At 46.3% G+C, this 18,327-nt stretch overlaps 1 protein-coding gene across 1 annotated transcript in view; it reads right to left on the bottom strand.

Annotated features, from left to right (window-relative positions):
* Positions 1-1,707: 1,707 nt before the first annotated feature.
* LOC144169316 (ATP-dependent RNA helicase DHX33-like) overlaps positions 1,708-18,327 on the bottom strand; it is a 43,822-nt gene continuing 27,202 nt past the window's right edge. The window contains exons 17-24 of the mRNA XM_077698406.1: positions 15,931-16,019; positions 12,013-12,079; positions 11,576-11,680; positions 10,536-10,669; positions 10,292-10,358; positions 7,126-7,235; positions 6,440-6,538; positions 1,708-1,841 (exon numbers count right to left, since the gene is read on the bottom strand). Of these exons, the coding sequence (XP_077554532.1) occupies positions 6,448-6,538; positions 7,126-7,235; positions 10,292-10,358; positions 10,536-10,669; positions 11,576-11,680; positions 12,013-12,079; positions 15,931-16,019 (663 nt within the window). The 3' untranslated portion in view covers positions 1,708-1,841; positions 6,440-6,447. The remainder of the gene's footprint in view (positions 1,842-6,439; positions 6,539-7,125; positions 7,236-10,291; positions 10,359-10,535; positions 10,670-11,575; positions 11,681-12,012; positions 12,080-15,930; positions 16,020-18,327) is intronic.

Here is an 18,327-nt window from a genome sequence, read left to right as displayed (position 1 = left end):
CCAAGGTGTGGCTGTGGACCCCGGAGTAAAGCAAAGCAAGGTGTGGCTGTGTGGACACCGGTGTGGACCCCGGAGTAAAGCAAGGTGTGGCTGTGGACCTTGGCATCCCGTTGTGCTGGTCTGCATGGCAGAATTTTTGCAATCCTGCGTTTTAAATACATTTTTTCTTGGGCATCCCAAAGCACCTCCATTATGTCCATGGCTGCGAGGGAGAGTGTATACAGGAATGTAGAGAGGGAAAGGGGAGGGTGATGAAAATAGATAGGAAGGGAAAGTCTGTAGTGGGAAGGGGACGGGGAGGGAGGACTTGTAAGGGAGCGATTAGTGGAAAAGGAAGAGTGAATGAATAAACGTTTATTGAAAAACAGGACTTTTGGTGTCGCTGATGGGTGTGGTACAGGAGGGCAGGGGAGGAGGGCATGTGCTCACCGAAGGAAGCCACACCACTGGCCACGTTCAGGGTGGTGGTACGCGCATCCCATGCTTCACAGCTGACCTTGAAATACGAAACCTGTTGGCATCGTTGGGATGGCAGCTACACTGTACAGTGAAACACTGAACTATGTTTGTACTTTTCACGAAGTTCAGTTATTGTAAGGGCCAAAGTAACTGTGCCGTTCCTTACTGGCCAAGAATGGTAATGGTGAGAAAAATGGCAAAGCCTTACTAATTGACCAACAATAAAAAGGTTTTCCCAGTACTGAATCATTCATCAGGCCATTTCTGTCCACTGCGGGACAAAGGCCTCTCCGGAACGGAGGGTTTCAGCCAATTACTACCCCAGGGTGGCCAAGTCCTGTTCTGGAGATGATAATGTGGTGAGGAACATTTGTGGCAAAGGCCTCTCTTGATATGGAAGGGCTCAGCTGAATACTCACCGAACTGCCCAAATTAAGTTTTTGTGCTGGTACTTACAAGTATACTTCATTTTATAAAATACCTTACCAGCGTGGACCTACTTCACGTATGTAAAAAAAAAAAAAAAAAAAAAAAGAAAGAAAGGAAACTGGAGGTATTTGCAACGGGGATGTCTACAGTTATGGATGCACCACAACTGAATGTGTCATCTGCTATCGTAAGGCACACAGCGTCACTTCTACTGTCTTTATTCTTGTTATGGTGCTGACATTTCATTTTTGTTGCTCAACTGCAGTTGCTATCAACACAGAGCTACCATCTTTTTATGGTGTTCCACTGTGAAATAGTAGGTCCCTTTTTGAAAAAACCATTTACCCCAGGCACAGGGCCGCATAAAGGAATTGTTCTTTCTCACTTTAAAGCGAAAACTTTAGAATGCACCATACAAAATGTGGCCAGAAGTGCACATGGGGACGCAGAAAGATCGCATGCACCTCCCCCCACCCCCTCCTCGGCTTCTCGATAGGTGCTCAAAATTTGATTATTTCTTTTAAACAATACAATAGTTTTTATCATGTCACTTACAGCCCCAAGCTCTACATTTCCTGCCAACAAGACTGCAGCAGAGCGTTCTCTGATCTGTGAGGGGGATGAGATGTTTTGCTTCTCAGAATTGCCCCCCGCTCATGCGAGAATGCCTATAGAAATATAGTCCACAGAGAATCACAATCGAACGGCCATACATCAGCAGCAGTCTCTGTAAATCGTATTACCATGGGTGATAGTCTGAAATTTATTTCACCTCACTACACACCCCACACTCACACCACAACGCCCATACAGCAGGTGTAAAACATTACATAAAGCATTTATTAACAAATAGCAGCTGTCGTCGTTCTGGGCTTGCACATGAGACAGCCCAGATGGCACAAGTGTAGGCCCTTGGACCAGCTCCGCTGTAGTGGCAGGCATGGGGGCTGATGCTACCATGACCAAAGAAAGAAAGGCAGGCAAAGAAAAAATAAGTGCAACAACAACAACAACAACAGCAACAACAACAACAACAACAACAACAACAACAACAAATTACAGCCCAGCTCAGATCAAGGTCTAAGAAGAGGCGGAAAATGTGGCCCAGGACTGCATGAACTCTAATTTCGACAACTTTGTTTAGCTTTTTGAAAGATGAAACGAAGCATGGTGCATGTTCTAGAACAGCGCAAAAGAGACGCGGACATAACGTAAATGGGCGCGTTGTTCCAGAATGATAATGAATGCCTCAAAGCTTATATAGAGGTACGTGTAGTTGACATCAATGTAAAAAACAGCTTATCAGCGCCCCTCTTTTAACAGCGGAGCTGTTGTACAAGGCGTAAGTTTGGTGTTGCAGAAAAAAATACCAAGAAAATGCAGAGCGCTCGTGAGCACGTGCATTGCGGCGACCACTGAGCCCCCGGCACCAACAACAAAGTCACCGCTGTTGTCAAGCGCTACTGCACAGGCAATGCTTGGCATGAGGAACACGACGATATCGATGCATGTGACGAGGACTATACCACTAGCACAGAGCAAAGCAATGACGGAGCATGTAAATAAACAATTTGAAACTTGTACAAATATGTGCTGATGTGTCCTTCAGTGCTCACATAGAAAAAAATCATGCGGCTTCGTTATGGTTTAAGCCTTGCGCGACTTAGTGCAAGCTTCGCCAGCTGAGATGGTGGAAGTCTGCAATGCTGAGGATGACTTTGTATCTAGCACTCGCCGCGAAGACGACGACGACCTCTTCGATGCATATGACGACGATTACTAGCACTGCATCCGGCAATACTCACCTACAACAGCTTCGCCATTCAAGTCTTGCGCGTGAGTGCAAGGTTCCCCGAATTTCCTCTTCAAGTTCAGAGTTTATCCACACTTCCTTCATGAACTGTCAACTGTTTATTTGCCATTTATATAGCAGTTATTTTTGCAGAAAGTTTGCTCTCTCTCCCTCTCACGTGCACACACAAAAACTATGCAAGCTATGCTGTGCACAAAAGCAAGCTATTATTGTTCAGCAACAATCACAGTTTTAGGGGTCACGGAGGGTTACAGATGAATACAGACCACCTGAACGTGTTGTATGCGCACATGGGGATGGCTGTGTGACCATATATATGTCACAGTTTGGAAAGCACGGAATTGGCTCTGTTCGTACACTCTTAGCCAAAAAAGGCACATTGGGACTAAGTACAGCTTTTAGTCTTTGTGAAAGAACACCAGTTTGTAAGTGTAGTAACCATGGAGGTGTGTGTGCCATGTGCATAATTAGAGTTTTAGTGCAGCGTTTTCAGCCCTACGAAAAATGTCACTGTACGCTATTCCGTTGTGCCGGTCGCACTGCGCGTGTGCAGTACACAAAGTTGGTTTTTCATTTAGAAGCCGTAAAACGAATTCACGCCATTTCAGCAAAGTAGCGTGCGCACACTGCCACCTTTGCATGTCCCTGTGCTTACAACATGGAAACAGGTTGAGCGGAGCACCTCAACGCTTTCGTTCCTCTGTGAGCAGTAATTTGCATCTTATAGGACAAGTTTTTTGCTCCTGTCTTCTTAAATAGGTCCCGTGGTTCGCATGTTGCTCTCGTGGTGAGCAACACTAACATGGCATCGCTGACTGCCCAAACAAAGCTCCTGCAGGCCGGCGTCAGATGCTGTGTATATGTGCTGTTGACGCGCTCATCTCCCGGTGGAAGGCGACAACTCAACCTAGTGGGTGTGGTTAAAAGCCTTCTTGGCTTGTGCCAGGGTGAAGTGACTTGCTGTTCGACCCCGCAAATCGCCTGAAGTTAGTGCGATGTTCACGACGAGCTGGAGGCAAAAGATCGCATTTTTTTAAGTGCAGAGCACTTTAGGTGCTCGCCTTGTCGTCGTAGCTCACTCGCTGGACCCAAGCAGAACCACACGGCATTCTGTCGTAGCGGCTGTCGTTGCGGCATAACACAGAAGCTCCAAAACCCAAGTGGTTTACATAGTCATAAGCGTTTGAAACTTGTAAACCGCTAACGCTTGTCATACATCTCCCCGTTGTTTAGCGCAAAGAAAACTGCAGGCATATTTGAGGCAAAATATACGTCATTAACCGGCAGCACCCGCGTTCATTTAAATAGGAACGCTTGTTGGGTCGGTTTTTTCGATAGTAAGCGAAAAAAAAGCGGCAGTGCAATGCCGGCACGTGCGGGAGGAAAAGCAAGCACAAAAAGAACGGACCTCTCGCTGGCGCAGTTTCAGGCAGCGGGTGCACGAGCCCTGCGAGGGCGGGAAATTTGAATTGCATTGGATGGTAGCAATGAGCGGATAACAGCGCTATAGCCCATAATGGTAAATCACTTCTCTGCACTTCCGACAGCTTTCACATTGAGTGGAACGGCTTTAATTTTTTTGGAGCTTCCGCCTCGGAAAGCAAGCAGTTACGTTGTTACGTCACGTTTATTCGAAACAGAATTCTGGATTGTTTTTGAGTTGAAAAAAATGAATACGGGAAATCTGGTTCTTTGGTTCTTTCTGCTCGAGTGCGATTGCCAAAGCAACTAACCTTGGGACTCTAATGCTTCTGCTATATAGTATGCTTACGTAGGAGAATCGTGTCGTGCACGCTTTGAATTCAATACTAACGGGAAAGTGTTTGGTTCCGCTGGTTGGGTAATCGTGCAAAATTACAGGTGCTCGTTCGGCCAGATGAGCACCACTTTGCATTTATTTCAACAGATGGCGCCATAAGTGTTATCGTGCCGCAAAGCAAAACCAACAAAACGTTTTACTAAAACTCTCTGCACAGTGCCGGCATGTGTGGTGCAAAAAATTCAACGTTTAGCGCACACTAAGGCAGCAAACGCTATATCAAAACTCTTTATTAGTGGGGTAAATGTCACCCTAAAGCTAGCGACCAAATGGAAGCTGAAGCACCACATTTAATCTCTCCTGTTGCCCCCGGTGTAACAGCGTCGACACCGCTCTTTGATTTCGCACATGTCCTTAGTTTCCATTCACAAGCACATGGATGGCGTCTAATATAGTAGCTCCATACAAGTAGAACTTAAATTTACAGCCCCCCCCAAGCACTTTGTATGAGTTATGGATGCGAAAATATGTGCAAGTGCTGAATGAATATGCTAGTATTATGAGTTCTGCTGTGCACCGCACAGAGCTCCCTGGCTCACTGGTGACTGCTGCGGTGCTGGGTGAGGCAGCAGCAGTAGTACAGAGCTCATAATGATAACGATCATCATCATTTTTCCTTTGCATATTTCTCTTTTTCTCTTCATTGCTATACCCAACAGTCTTTGTAAATCTCCCTTGTTAGGCTTACATTTATGCTTAATTACCAAATTTTGCAAGTGACAATACAGGTTAATGGGAGATTTTGTGCTTGTCATATAACTAGGCACATGTGAGTGAAAATAGTGAACTTTTAGCACACAAGTAGTATGCAGCAGCAGCACTGCTGCTGACAGCGTCAAACTAAAAATGCACACTATACATAAGCAACCCGCTGTCACTTTTCACTCCCAGAACATAAATTTTGTGCGCACAAAAGCTGTGGCAATGCACCAACAGCCATAAGGGACAGCCGCATTTTCCAGTGCCAACTGCCTCCTAATGTCAACTTGAAGAAGCCAGGCTAAGCAGTTCGGTGCCATGCATGTTTTCTTTCTTTCTACCACAACTCCTGGCTACAACAGTTAGCTTCTGGGGGGTATGAAAATGGACCGACTGTTCATCTGCTCAGGACTAATGGGTGGGAGACTAACCATGGGTTCCCTCCCCCTATATGTCTTTACGTCGTCGTTCGCTAAAAGTGTACCATTCTTTACCCCCCTACCTTACGTTAACATTTGAGTCTACGTCATGTTGGCTGTTTTCACTTGTCAAGTTACTTTGCTAGAAAAGATCTGGACAATCTTTTAGGCTTATTTAGTGACTGTTATTACTGTCACATACTAGAATCTCCATAACAGTTATTGAGTACATAAAACAGCATGGCATTTTGTACCGCCAGAACAGCCCGGCATCCTGTGTTCTGTGTTCTGAGTCCTGTGTTCTCCCTAAGGGTGATTAATATAAGTACTGTACCTTGACGACCAACACTTCTACACATGCAAAACCGAAGACTAATGGTATAAAAACTAATGAATTAAAAAAAAACCGGGTGTTGTAGATGCGATGAGCTCGACAGGATATCATGCTCAAACAAGCACTATGCCGACCGGCAATAAAAGATTACATGAATGTGGGTGCTTGGTGACTTTAGGAGGTCATAGTATGTGTTCTGTTTGTATCAGAAATCTTCTCTTTTTGTTCTTGCAGGGTCAAGTCCAGAAAAAAAGTAAGCATGCCTGTTCACACACCCAAAAGGCCATGGTATTACTCAGCGGGACTTTTTCTGTCTTTATGACTTCCCGTGACACCATCGGTAGCCAGGAAGTGCACATTTCATAGTGGCCAGGCTGATGACTCCTTCATTCCCTCCAGGCACCCCCGTTAACATGCAGCACATGATTTCATCTGATCCGAAATCTTGAAGTAAGCAGAGTACACACCCATGAGGTCAGGAGAGTGCCTTGGCACCAAGGCGCTTTTTCTTGAAGTACTGAGGAGCAATGTCGGGCAGCCAGTCAGGGTCCACCAGAGTCAGGTTCCTGCAATGACGCCAAGGATCGAGGCATTCTTCACCACATGCTGCTCCCGAGGCACATTCAAGACTTGAGTCGGGTATACTGAGCATGCTCAGTATGAGTGAATCCCTTTCCCACAACTTCTACACCACTTCTGGTGAATTTGTTTTTGTAAATATCGTATTTACTCGATTCTAAGCGCCTCAATGAACGAAAAGACCCTGGCACCGTGTAGACAATCTAAGGCATCGTCGATTCTGAGAAGAGGGAAGATGTCCTTCTTGGTTACTCAATTCAGGTGGCGGTAGTCTACACAGAATGGCCAAGTGCAGCAACCTAGTATTGCCCGCCTGTACAGTGAGCAGAATTGCGAAACCTGCCCAATAAACACAGCACCACCCACCCATCAAGTGCTTTGCAGTAAGAGCCTAATAATCGCAAGGAGCAATGGAGCTGGCACTCACATAATGAAACAGTTTGTGGCTTCTTGTGCTTCACTGATGGAAACCGTTACGTGGTGAGTGGGATTGTCACCTGTTCTAGGCTGCCTACGTCTAGATTCGCCTTGCCATGGACAAGAGAATAGGCACGAGTCCCCAGAGGGCTCTCACCTCATGTAGCACTTGGTGGTCTCAACCATCTCTGTGAAGACAACGCAGGCTGGCGACGACTGGAAGAGGCACGATGAGGGGTGAATGTAGACTTTCTTGCGCGCGTCCAGCTGGAAACGAGAGTGAGGGAGGAGGGAAGGGAAAAAAAAAAAGTGCTCAGAGTTTGTCACACTCTGTGAGCGTTCTACCCCCAATGGGCTAGGTAAGTTCGAGGCAACACTGTTCAGCATTAACCAGCAAACTCTTAGCCCTCCGTTTTATTCTGTTGGATAATACCGATTGGGATTTTCACTTTTGTGCACCTACAAAGACTTCAACTACAGATTATTCATTGTAAATGCTTTACGTATGCAACTATCCCCAAGAAGTTTGTGCATTTGTTGTTGCTTCACTGGCATCTGCATGGTGGCCATCTCAGCAACACTTGAGTTCGTAGGTTTTGAGAAACTGCGAATGACTTAATGGTGACTTTAATGTCCAATATACTTCACAAAAGAGCAAATCCATCATTAGTAACGTTTCTTGGGTGAGTTAGCCAATCTTTGCAAAAAGGAGAAGGTTGGTATAAATTATAGATGCCAAAAAGTAGATGGCACAGGGTATGTGTCTACTTTACTATGTTTTATAGGTTCCTTTAGTACTCTTTTTCAATTGTCATTTTTGCAGCACTTTAAAAGCTGCCATTTAAACCAGGTGGTCTCCCTCACTTTATCACAGTGCTCTTGAAAAGCATCTGGGTGTGAGAAGTTTGTGGCCTTTTGGGCTTTGCAATTTCCATGGTCACCATATGCCATCTTCACATCCGACAGGGCCCCCAGCGACAGGAAAGAATGACAGATCCTCACAAGATAGCGGTTTCTCAATCCGTCAAGGGTAGCAGTTCTTTTTACAGAAGGAAGCTATGTATAACAGTTATCCTTAAACAATGTACCCAGAAACAAGGAAAGGCAGAATTATGTCTTAAAGGGACACTGAAGTGATATGTAAACATTGCGGGATTACTAGCGCAAATTGTAGTCCGGAGTCCCCAGGCCATGTTTCGACCACCCTGGGCGCGTTTACGCGATTTTATTTAGTAGAAAAACTAATTCGAAAACGCTGTCCTCCTCTCTTTACGCTCGCCCATTTTCTGTGGCGTTTTCGTGTGACGTCAGGAGGGGATGAGCTGGCAATTGGCTGCGCCACGGCTGCGCTACTGCACGGCTCCCCGGCCGACAGAGTCAGTCGGCCCAGCGTTTCGTCCGCCGGCCGCCGGCGGGTCGTCGCAATCAAGGAGGTTAAAAAAAAATTGCTTGGTCGCAATTCGTTCGCTTAGTTGAAACGAAGCCAGGACACGTTTGTGAATGGAAGAATGTGCCTTTCTTTACTTGGTTTGTTTGTACACTGTATCTAGCTCCAAGTCAAGGTCGCTTCACACAAGCGCTGCACATGCGACGCTTCGCTGACTGGTACGCCGGTAGGAAAATATAAGGCCTCTTGAAGGCGGGAGAAGAGTCAGCGAAGTCAATATAGGTACTAAGCAAATAAAATCAACTGATATTTTTACCGTACAGCGTAAAACTAGGGCGCGGGAAGCACTTTTTTGCGCTGGACGAACAAGCACAGCGGTCAGCAGCACGACTACGCATCTGCGAACGCTTTTCCGTCTACGAAATGCAATTGCTAGACGTGAGCTACTGTGGAAACTCGGGCGACGCTTACTGCACGATCGCAGTACAACAAATAGTCACCTAAGCGGCTTGAAATGCCAAAACTAAATAAAAGTGTAAACCGGTTGTACAATATATACCCTATATTAGCAAGGTTTTCGCGTCCCGCTCCGTAGCCTAGCAGTCTGGGGCGGTAGGAATTCACCGTAAATGTTTTGCGAGTCACGAGTTCGAATCCCCGCGGGTACGTGTTTTTTTTTTTTTTTTTGTAAGTTAACTTTTTTGTTTTCCGCCGATGTTTTCTATATTGAGTTCACCTTTTTTGGGGCCGCAACGTTCATGGCTACACGAACTAGTTCACAAAACGCGCGCAGGCTGGCACTGGCGCGCTAGCGAGTTCTCGTTGGCGTGCTGTTGCCATAAGCACCGACTGCTTGCAGGCAGTGGGCACAGGCTAGAATGAACAGACCCTTGGCCTGGTGCGAACACGCTTTTTACGATACAGGCATGAGGGAGGCAAGCTCCAAATATGGGAGAAAAGCGCATGACATTTGGGCGTCTGCGGGTACGCGGAGGGCGTTCATGCACTGCGTAGGTCTCGGCTAGTGAATGCTACGACTACAAGCCGTCCTGGGAGGCTTATCTTGTGCATTTTACAGCCGACAACATGGCAGAAGCGCGGTACGATGATTACTGAGATATTGAGAATGCCCATCCAACAAAGCCATTGGTTATGTTTTACAGAACCGAAACCGAAACCGAAACTTGTGTGATTGCTAACCTTGGGCATCGTCCAATCACGGCGCCCCTCCTCTCAACGTCACAGCCTTAGTTGGTGCGGCCGCCGCAAACCGCGCATGGTAGTTTTTCTTCTTTCGCGCTTTGTAAAATAATTACCGATTTGTCAACCGGATAAACGATGAAAAGTGTGCTAATTTGAGCCAGTCTAAGCAGTGCAAGCAAAAACGGGAGCTTGACAAATTCACTTCAGTGTCCCTTTAAACTGCAGCATGTAAAAAAGAAACTGCCATTCGTTTTAACGCAGCATTTCCATGTTGATTTCTTTTTGACATGAGACTTAACATTGCTGGAGTAGTTGAAGCCACAGTAGTTGAAGTAGTTGAAACCAGTAGTTGAAGACTGTAGGCGAAATATCAACTACTCAAGCCAGCTACTATGCTGTCAGAGGACCCACCAGTAAACAAGTGATTGTGCTTATTGTTGCATTGATCTTTCTTTTTGTCGTTTGCAGTAACCTTGCATTCATTATGAGCAAGGGGAAATGCTGTGAGTGCAGTCTTAGTTCAGCTCCGAGATATTTGCAAACGAGCCCTAAAGCCCCTCAAAATGAACAAACTGAAGTCCAGTTGATAATGAAATTGGCACTCTTTTTCCCCAATCTAGGTTTTGCAAGAAGGGTCGATGTGTATCACGGACAACTCGTACAAATGTAGATACAGGGCATATTCTTGGCAGCAAAGCAAATGCATTGCTGTGCAGTGTGGACATGTACTCACTGTTAAATAGTCCCCATTTTTCTGCAGTTCCGCAACATTCGTGAACAGGCCAGCAGCTAGGCACTTTCTGCAAAAAATGAGAGAAAAAAGAAATGGCGCACTAAGCAAACAGAGAACACAATTACACATTTTTTGCTACATGGCTGTACTAAGATGAAAACCGAGGGCTTTGTAGGCCGTTTGAAGCCCCCTGCAGCGATGAAGCAGTGTACCATTCTGTAAACTATGCAGAGAGGCGCCTTACCTGAATGCAGTGCTGTCCTGCCCACAAGACCTGAGTGGAATGCCAGCCTTCGTGCACAGCTCGGTCAGTTGTGTCCGGATCTCCACGACTTTCAGCATATTCTTCTTGTTCACAAAGTTCTCTTTGCACCATGCCTGCACATAGAAGGGGCAAGCTCTACTTGAATAATGCTTCCAGGCACAAGGCACTGGGCGGATGAGGACTCACAAGAGTGACAAAAATGTCATAACAGGTAGCAAAAGAATCTCAAAGGCTACACAAGTGTTAGTAGCATGGAAAGTTTCAAAGGAAGTTTCTACGATGGCGGGCAAAGTCGACGGGAGTCGTTTGAAAATCGCAAGCAAGCTTTTCTGTTTTTCCCTCAACAGCCCAGCTAGCCATGCAATGACAGCACAGACTCATGCGTTTGTTTAATTAAACTAAACAGAGGCATCACAGAGATTGTACGCGTACCAGCCACCTTCACTTCATGAAATGAGCAATGTCAATTGTAGGTGCAGGGGTATAAGAACTTGTTTGTTTACTTAAAATGCCAGCCGTCATACTTTCAAGTGGATCTGCTCAGCAGCCCAAGCTTAAAACTTTCCAGCCCCCATTAACTTCGCACACATTTACTCTTGACATAAAAAAAACTGGAAGCATTAAGGAAGTCGGGCTTTGGAAAAAGGAAGGGCAGGGGAGCAGAGAAAACAAGGACACAAAACCTGGGTGGTGCCAAAACAAACTATGAACAAGCTGCTTTCACAGGAGGATAATCCCGCTGGATGTTCGCTGTACGTGAAAACTGGACCAAACTGCACAGGCTATTGAAATTCCTGATGCCTGTCAAAGTAATGGAACACACAAGTTTTCCCGACAAACAAAACCACGCATTTTTCCACAAGAAGAAGCGGGAACAGCTGTGATAAAGGCTCTTCAGCTCCTGAAAAACAGCCTCTTATACTTGGGTACCAAGGCGGTGAGTAAAGCATGGTGGTGTCAGTGCTCACGGGTGCATCTCGCATTAAAACAAGGCATTCGACTACCTGAGTCACTCTCACCTTGTTCCCCTTGGCGCTCTTGTATGCCTTGTAGACATTGAGCAGCATCACGTGGTCCCCTTCATTTGACTGGAACTTCTTCCACACCTCATTGGCACGCTCCCTCTGCAAGTTGGCAAAAGCATCGTAAAAGTCTGTTAGGCCCTAAAGGGAAAGGACCTATCAGAAATGTAAGGCACAAATTTCAGCTCCAGGAAGCCATATGTAGAAGCATATAATCCACGAGTGTGCAAAGAAGTTTCGTTCACAAAATAAAAGCCATGACACTTTATAAACTTCCTGTAGTGCACACTACCTGTGAGACGTGCATGAAAAAAGCGAGTTTAATACAGCCCCATTCTAATTAAAGCTGCAGAAAATTTGAGATTTTTAGTTCCAAAACACACTTTGCACCATCTATATAGAGGGTTGAAACCTCAATGGCCTTGCATACTCACATTCTTCTCGGCAAAGTACAGCACGGAATCGCCAGACAAGATGGATATGATGGTCAGAATCTCCTCCCTGTAAGGGGTTGAAAAAGTAGGCAGAAAGTACCAGTCACAACCTGACCCACTGCAGTAAATTTCTACAGAACTTGATGGGCCAATGAGATTAGTAACATCTTTCTAACCAAACCAGGGGCAATATTCTCATAACTGTCCCTTTTGAAAACGTCCCTTTTGCGTCTTTTTCATCGTGACGTACTTCCGGTTAAGCAGTAGGCCTTTGATTCAAATACCGTAACTGTTCTTGCAAACTCATTTTAAAGAACTAAAACCGTATCACAGTATTTTTTATGTGTTTATTTGAACATATTTTGAAAAACTAAATGCAATGAATTTTTTTTTGTTACGACGTTGAAAGTTTTCACCGCAAGGGGAGGAACGTCCAAAGATGGCAGCTGCAGTAAGCTGTTTCCTTGTGACAGTGAAGTGTAAACAATGCTACGGCTACTCAAGGTCTCCTCGGTTTGGCTGCACTTTGTGCACTAGTTCACAAAAGTCATGGAAGTGCAGCGCCAGTTCTTTTAGTGCGAGTGCAGCCATGCACTAGCGCTTTACGTGCAGCGGCCGAATCGAGGGCAAAAGTGCTCAAACATCGTCTGCTGTGGTCCGTGTTTGTGTGCTCGCAATGTTTTTTTTTTTCCGAAATGGCGTCGCCCTGCACTCCCCTTGTGTGTTGCGTATGCAAATGCACTATCGTGTTGCACGTGACGACCATTCTCGTCTAAAACGGGAAACACTGTCGTGTCTACTTCGTTTACTGACACAAGTATCATGCTGGAGCCGTCTGCTACGATACGCACCAAAACACGCGCCAAAGCACGCTGCACTTGCACGAGACGAGACTTCGCGCAGAGGCAAGTGCAGAAGTGTAGAAGAACTCGTGCAGCACAGCGTCAAATCGAGAGACGAAGTGCAGGTGGCGCTAGCTGCACTGGCAAATCGAGTGCGAGAGTGCTGCACCGCCTCAACTGGTGCAGAAAGTGTAGCCAAATTGAGGAGACCATCAGTTTTTCGCGGTTGGACTCCGTTTTGAAGTCGGTGACAATGCCCGTGCATCAAGATAACCGTCCAGTTACGTATTTTGGCATCGACACACTTGTGGCATGCCGACGCGGGCTTTCTAAAGGACCTAGAATGGTGCTTTATGTGGCTGGCACCTCAGGCATTGTGAACCCCCACCCCCCGACTGTTCATTCCGTGCAGTGCGCTTCGCAGCTATTGCGCTCGCGAGACCGGCTGCCGCCGTCGCGACCGTCTGCCTTGTGGTCTTCAGGCCGTGATATGCGTCGTCATATATGTGCCGTACTCGTGAAGCTCGGCAACAACGTCAGGCGTCGCGAAATTTCCTTACTCGCTCGCCAACGCACCCCGACAGTGTACGCATCGACCGGGTGCTGGCGGAGTTGAGCAGGAAGAAAACTAGGCAAGAGATGAGGACGCAGGAGGTGTAAACAGATGAGAATTTAGAAAGTGCAGGGGCAAGAAAATAGTACGCAAGGGCAGGAAACGGTCAGAGAGTTCGGGCTGCGCGCCAGCGAGCGAGTACGCCAATTTCACGATGCCCAACGTTGTTGCCGAGCTTCACGAGTACGGCACGCATATGATGACACCTATCTTAGAGTTCACGTAGAGTTCATAGGGGCATAGAATTCACATACGTGGAAATTGAAGGTGAAATGCGCGCATGTGGTCTCGCAGAGAACTAACATAGTCTCGGGGTGGGGGGGGGGGGGGGGATTTCACAACGCCTACGAGGCGCCTGCCCTTTACGTCGCTGACATTTTTGTGGTGCTCTACAAGTGAAAAACTGTGTAAGATGGGAGGATTTTCGTTTCTTAACGATGTACCTGTTGCGCGAGAAGTCTACGAATGTTAAGCTGGTATGTGTATGTGTAAAGTACAAATAAAAGGTTATAAATGTCGTGCGGAGAGCTCGTGTAATTTTGGTCGTCTGCTCGACAGCTATCAAGCTCGCAGACGATCGTTTACTCCAGTGATTCTCAGCTATGACTACCCCGAGGACCCCTTTTGGCCTTGCGACAGTGGTGGTGGACCCCACGATGGAGCATATGTTGAGCGGTGTCATAACATCAAATAATTTGCACTGGAGCGTACGTCGCCCACACACTTATCCCATGCCCGCCTTTTCTGCTTGCCATTAATGATTATGCGCGTCATAATGTTAAACAATTTGCTGTTGAATCTAAAAGCCTCCTAACACCCATATACCGCCTTTCCTGTGTCTGTTTTTCTCCCTTCTCATACCTGGCACGTTACGCAGAAGCAGATGTTAAAATATGTACAACGCGAAGCAACTAAACGCACGTGTAATGCGGCGAAGCCACCTTTCTCGATTGCAAAAAATACGGCAAAATCGAGAAAATAATGGTGGCGGGAAAAGTTTTTAGGGAGGCTTCGCGGACCCCCTGGGGTCCGCGGACCCCCATTTGAGAAACACTGGTTTACTCCATTGCACCTGCTGACCGTTAGCTAGCTCGCAGACAATCCTTTATTTCACTGTGTAGTGGTGGCGTATGATGCACAGGCTCATGGAGGGCTGCGACAGCGATGTCGTTTCTTCATTACCGGCCGCTGACTGAAAACCACCGGTAGCGAAGAAACGAAGGGCGCATAACACTTAGTCCTCGACTGAGCCCGCGCGTCTGCTGACCAAGTTCGTCCCGGAGCTCGTCGCAGTCACCGCACGGTCCTCTTTGAGAGGCGGAAATGCTGGCGGAATGCTTCTTGGGGCATATCGAACGCGTTTAAATTGCTTCTCGACCGCTTGTTCCACCGGCAAGCCAACAAGGCGATAATCGGTGCATTCATGACTGCTTCCAAAAACCGTCTGTTTGAAATTCAAATTGCCTGTTCAAAGAAGCCGCAGTCAAACGCAGTAGGTCCGCCGCGCTTGCGTTACGTCACATCCGGTTGTTTGCTTTTAGCCAATCAGGGCTCGCTCAAAAGGGACACTTTTGAAAGGGACACAAAAGGGACAAAACACGAGAATACCGCCCCAGAAGAAACAAAGGCTGGCATCAGTGTTATGTGAAATTCTCGCACAGAATAATGCCACATGCTATAGATTTCAGTTGCACTTGTAGTGTGTGAGCGCCGGGGAACCACATCTGGGGCGTAGCACAGAAACTCATACCGTATTTTCGCGCGTATAACCCACCCCTGCATATAACCCGCACCCCACTCTCTGTTGACGAATAAAAAAAAAAGAACATCCTCGCGTATTGCCCACATATTTTATACATAAAAGGATGGACCAAAGCAGCTAATACTCAAGCAACATTACACATTTGTTTATGCAAAAGAACTTACCTAGCTGATTACGTAACTAGATGACTTGCCTCACATTTTTCGAGGTTGGTATATCGTTGAGCTATGTGTGCAAAATAAGCACTGTCAATGGGATAACAGTGGCTTAGTCGCTATTACTGCTGTAGGGGCATCATGGCCCAACGCGCATTGCGGTGAAGCTGCACCAAAGGAAATACCTCGCATATAATCTGCACCTCTACTTCACCCCTGAAATTTTTGCATTTTTGGTGCGGGTTATACGCGCGAAAATACAGTAACCGATCTCCCCCAGCAGATGACGCTGTCAAGTTGCAAATAGTCCAGAAACAGTTTCTCCAGAGTGTGATTTCCTAACACTGCATGGTACAGTGGCATTTCATGTCATCAGTGCTAACGTGAACTTTGTTACTACTGCGCTCAAATGTAACAGCCGCTGTCGTAGCAAAACAAGCACAATGCGTTGACCTGACACCAACTCTTTGCGTCCAGCTCTGACAGTGATAGAAGAGTCTAGCTAGACTGTTTAGAGGTGACTGGAGGGAGCCAGAAGCCACTTACGTGCACCCAAGCTCCTTGGAGCACAAGATGATCTTGGCAAAGCGGGGCTCCAGAGGGAAGGCTGCCATTTTCTGTCCCAAGCTTGTCAGCTGCAAGAGGAGGAATAAACTTTTATTAAACAGCAAGGTGCTAGTGTCAGGGGCACCCGCCCGGTGAGAGGAGTCCTCAGTCCAGGACCCCTTGGAGTCTACTGGCGTTCTTCGCTCTCTCGACCAACGTTTGCTGGTCGGAGAGGTCAGAACTGGTCAGCATCTCCACTACCTCACATTAGTGGGTTGGGAAGTAGCTACGCCCAACAGGCCACAAGTAGACAAATGTGAAACAACCTCACATATGTCCTCTCCTACTGAACTGACAAAATTAAGGCGGTTGTCCAGCATTCCATTGAACGTGCCTGTGATATAGTATTATGCATCAAGCTTTGAAAATGGGGCAAAGCACTACAAGCAAACGAAACATACAGCACATTGTTAGCGGTCATGGCATTAAAAATCCAGTACAGCCTTCACCACACTCAGTGCAATGCATGCTTCACTTTAGCATAAAAAGATTGTCTTTCCATATGTAACCAAATATTCAACCTCACTCCTAGCTTAAAATGGCTTATCCCAGGCAATCCTGTAAATTGGAGTTATGAGCAAGAGAACATTTTTCGAATGTTTGCAATCTGAAATGCACGTGACTAAGACAGGACCTGCGCACCAGTTGAGTAATCTGGCAGTTGAGATTATGCGAGAGTGAATTATCGAGATTCTGCTGCATCCATGCATATACGTGTGAAAAAGCCACCAGTCAAGGACACCAAGGGAGGCATAGGGGAGGTAGCTGGTCTTTAATCAATATTCCAGAATGTTAAAAAAGAAAGAAAACAAAATTTGTACACTGACTTAGTAGGATCCCAACCCGCATTCTCAAATGAGCCTCATATTCCCAATTTATGATAAGCTATGTGCATAGTGAGGGTCTCGGTTCTGGCAGCCTAGGTTCCGCAGGTCTCAAAAGAGGGTGCTAGGCTAGTCAACTGCTCCTGACCGGCTGTAGACAGCCAAGTCATGGCTTTGGGGGAGCGTTGCAAAAAGGTTCCTGGACAGCATATGACCACCGAATGTCACAGAAAACATCTTACACGTGGACATATTTTCTGTACCCCACAGCTTTACAGAACTTAAGGGAGCACCACTGGTCTTAGAGCTATTTTTTTTTCTAACCAATTTTAATGAAACTTCGCAGCATTATTGAATTTTTAGTGCTGATTTCAAATCTGCAATTGACTTTTTTGCAAGTTTATTATTTTTCTAGATAATTAATGATTAATTGCCATTATTTTTGGTCACAATTACAAAATAACCACACCATACAGAATGGTGATTACCCCGTGGCTAGGCAGACAAATGACTAAAGAATACAATGTTAGAAGAATTTTTTTGATTTAGCTATCTATGGTCATTTTACAACACACTGAACTTCACTCCTCCCATACTCTGCCAGGAACGGCTCAGAAGTGGTGTCAATTGAACACAAAAATAATTTTCCAAAGCCTCCACTTCAAACATTTGTTTCCAACATTGTATTCACACATTTAGGTATCAGAAACAAAACAAATTACAGTTGTACCTGCTTTTGGTGCCAAGATATTCGAGGGCGAAATGCTCACTTAGCGTTGAAAGAAAAGTGCCGTTTCACTATGAAATTCTGCGTGAACTGAGTTGTAGAGTGCACTTTAAAATGCTATTTACAATGAAGTATGGTGCTTATGATGAGGAAATTTGCAGACTGATAGAAAAATGGCCATGGATGTCGCAAATGCCTTTGCGGCATCAGGGTGTCTCGCAAATTGCCTAATTCAATTTCCCTGACTTTTCCATGTTTTCCATGACCATTTTAAACGAAATTCCCTGACCTATACAACAGGCGCCATTCTGTGGAAATGGTCCGTGAAGCATATAAAAAGCGTAGAGAAAACACATTATATCCCAGGGAAACAACAATTGTTGCAAGTACCCTAACTCTCAAAATGCACTTTGATTCACTGCAGTTTGTTCAGCTTGAGGTTTCCTTGCCTTCAGTTACGGCTTCAGAGAGTTTATTTCATCTTGCGGAATGGAAGCTTCAAGTTGCGCTTCAGCGAGCACCTTTCGCTATTTTTCTTGATTGTCCTGGCTCGACATGCAACGTGAACAGCATGGTGCGTTTTTGCACGCGATTTGGCCGTGTCGGCGTTACGCGTGCGATTTTTGGACGCCCATGTCGACGATTCGCGCGTGCGGTAGCTTCTGCCTCGCTCAAAAAATGACGCGCGTCGCGCGCGGCAGTGGGAGGAGCCTGACGACTTGCGCCAATGGGGAGCCGCGCGCCTTACGGCGGCAGTTTTGAAGCTCTCGAGACAGCCGGCTGGCT

This window comes from Haemaphysalis longicornis, unplaced genomic scaffold, assembly GCF_048455015.1.
Source record: "Haemaphysalis longicornis isolate Haplotype H1 unplaced genomic scaffold, Haemaphysalis longicornis Haplotype H1 scaffold_2, whole genome shotgun sequence".
NCBI lineage: Eukaryota > Metazoa > Arthropoda > Arachnida > Ixodida > Ixodidae > Haemaphysalis > Haemaphysalis longicornis.
Note: the sequence above shows the minus strand (reverse complement) of the source record. Positions and strands in the feature narration are given on the sequence as shown.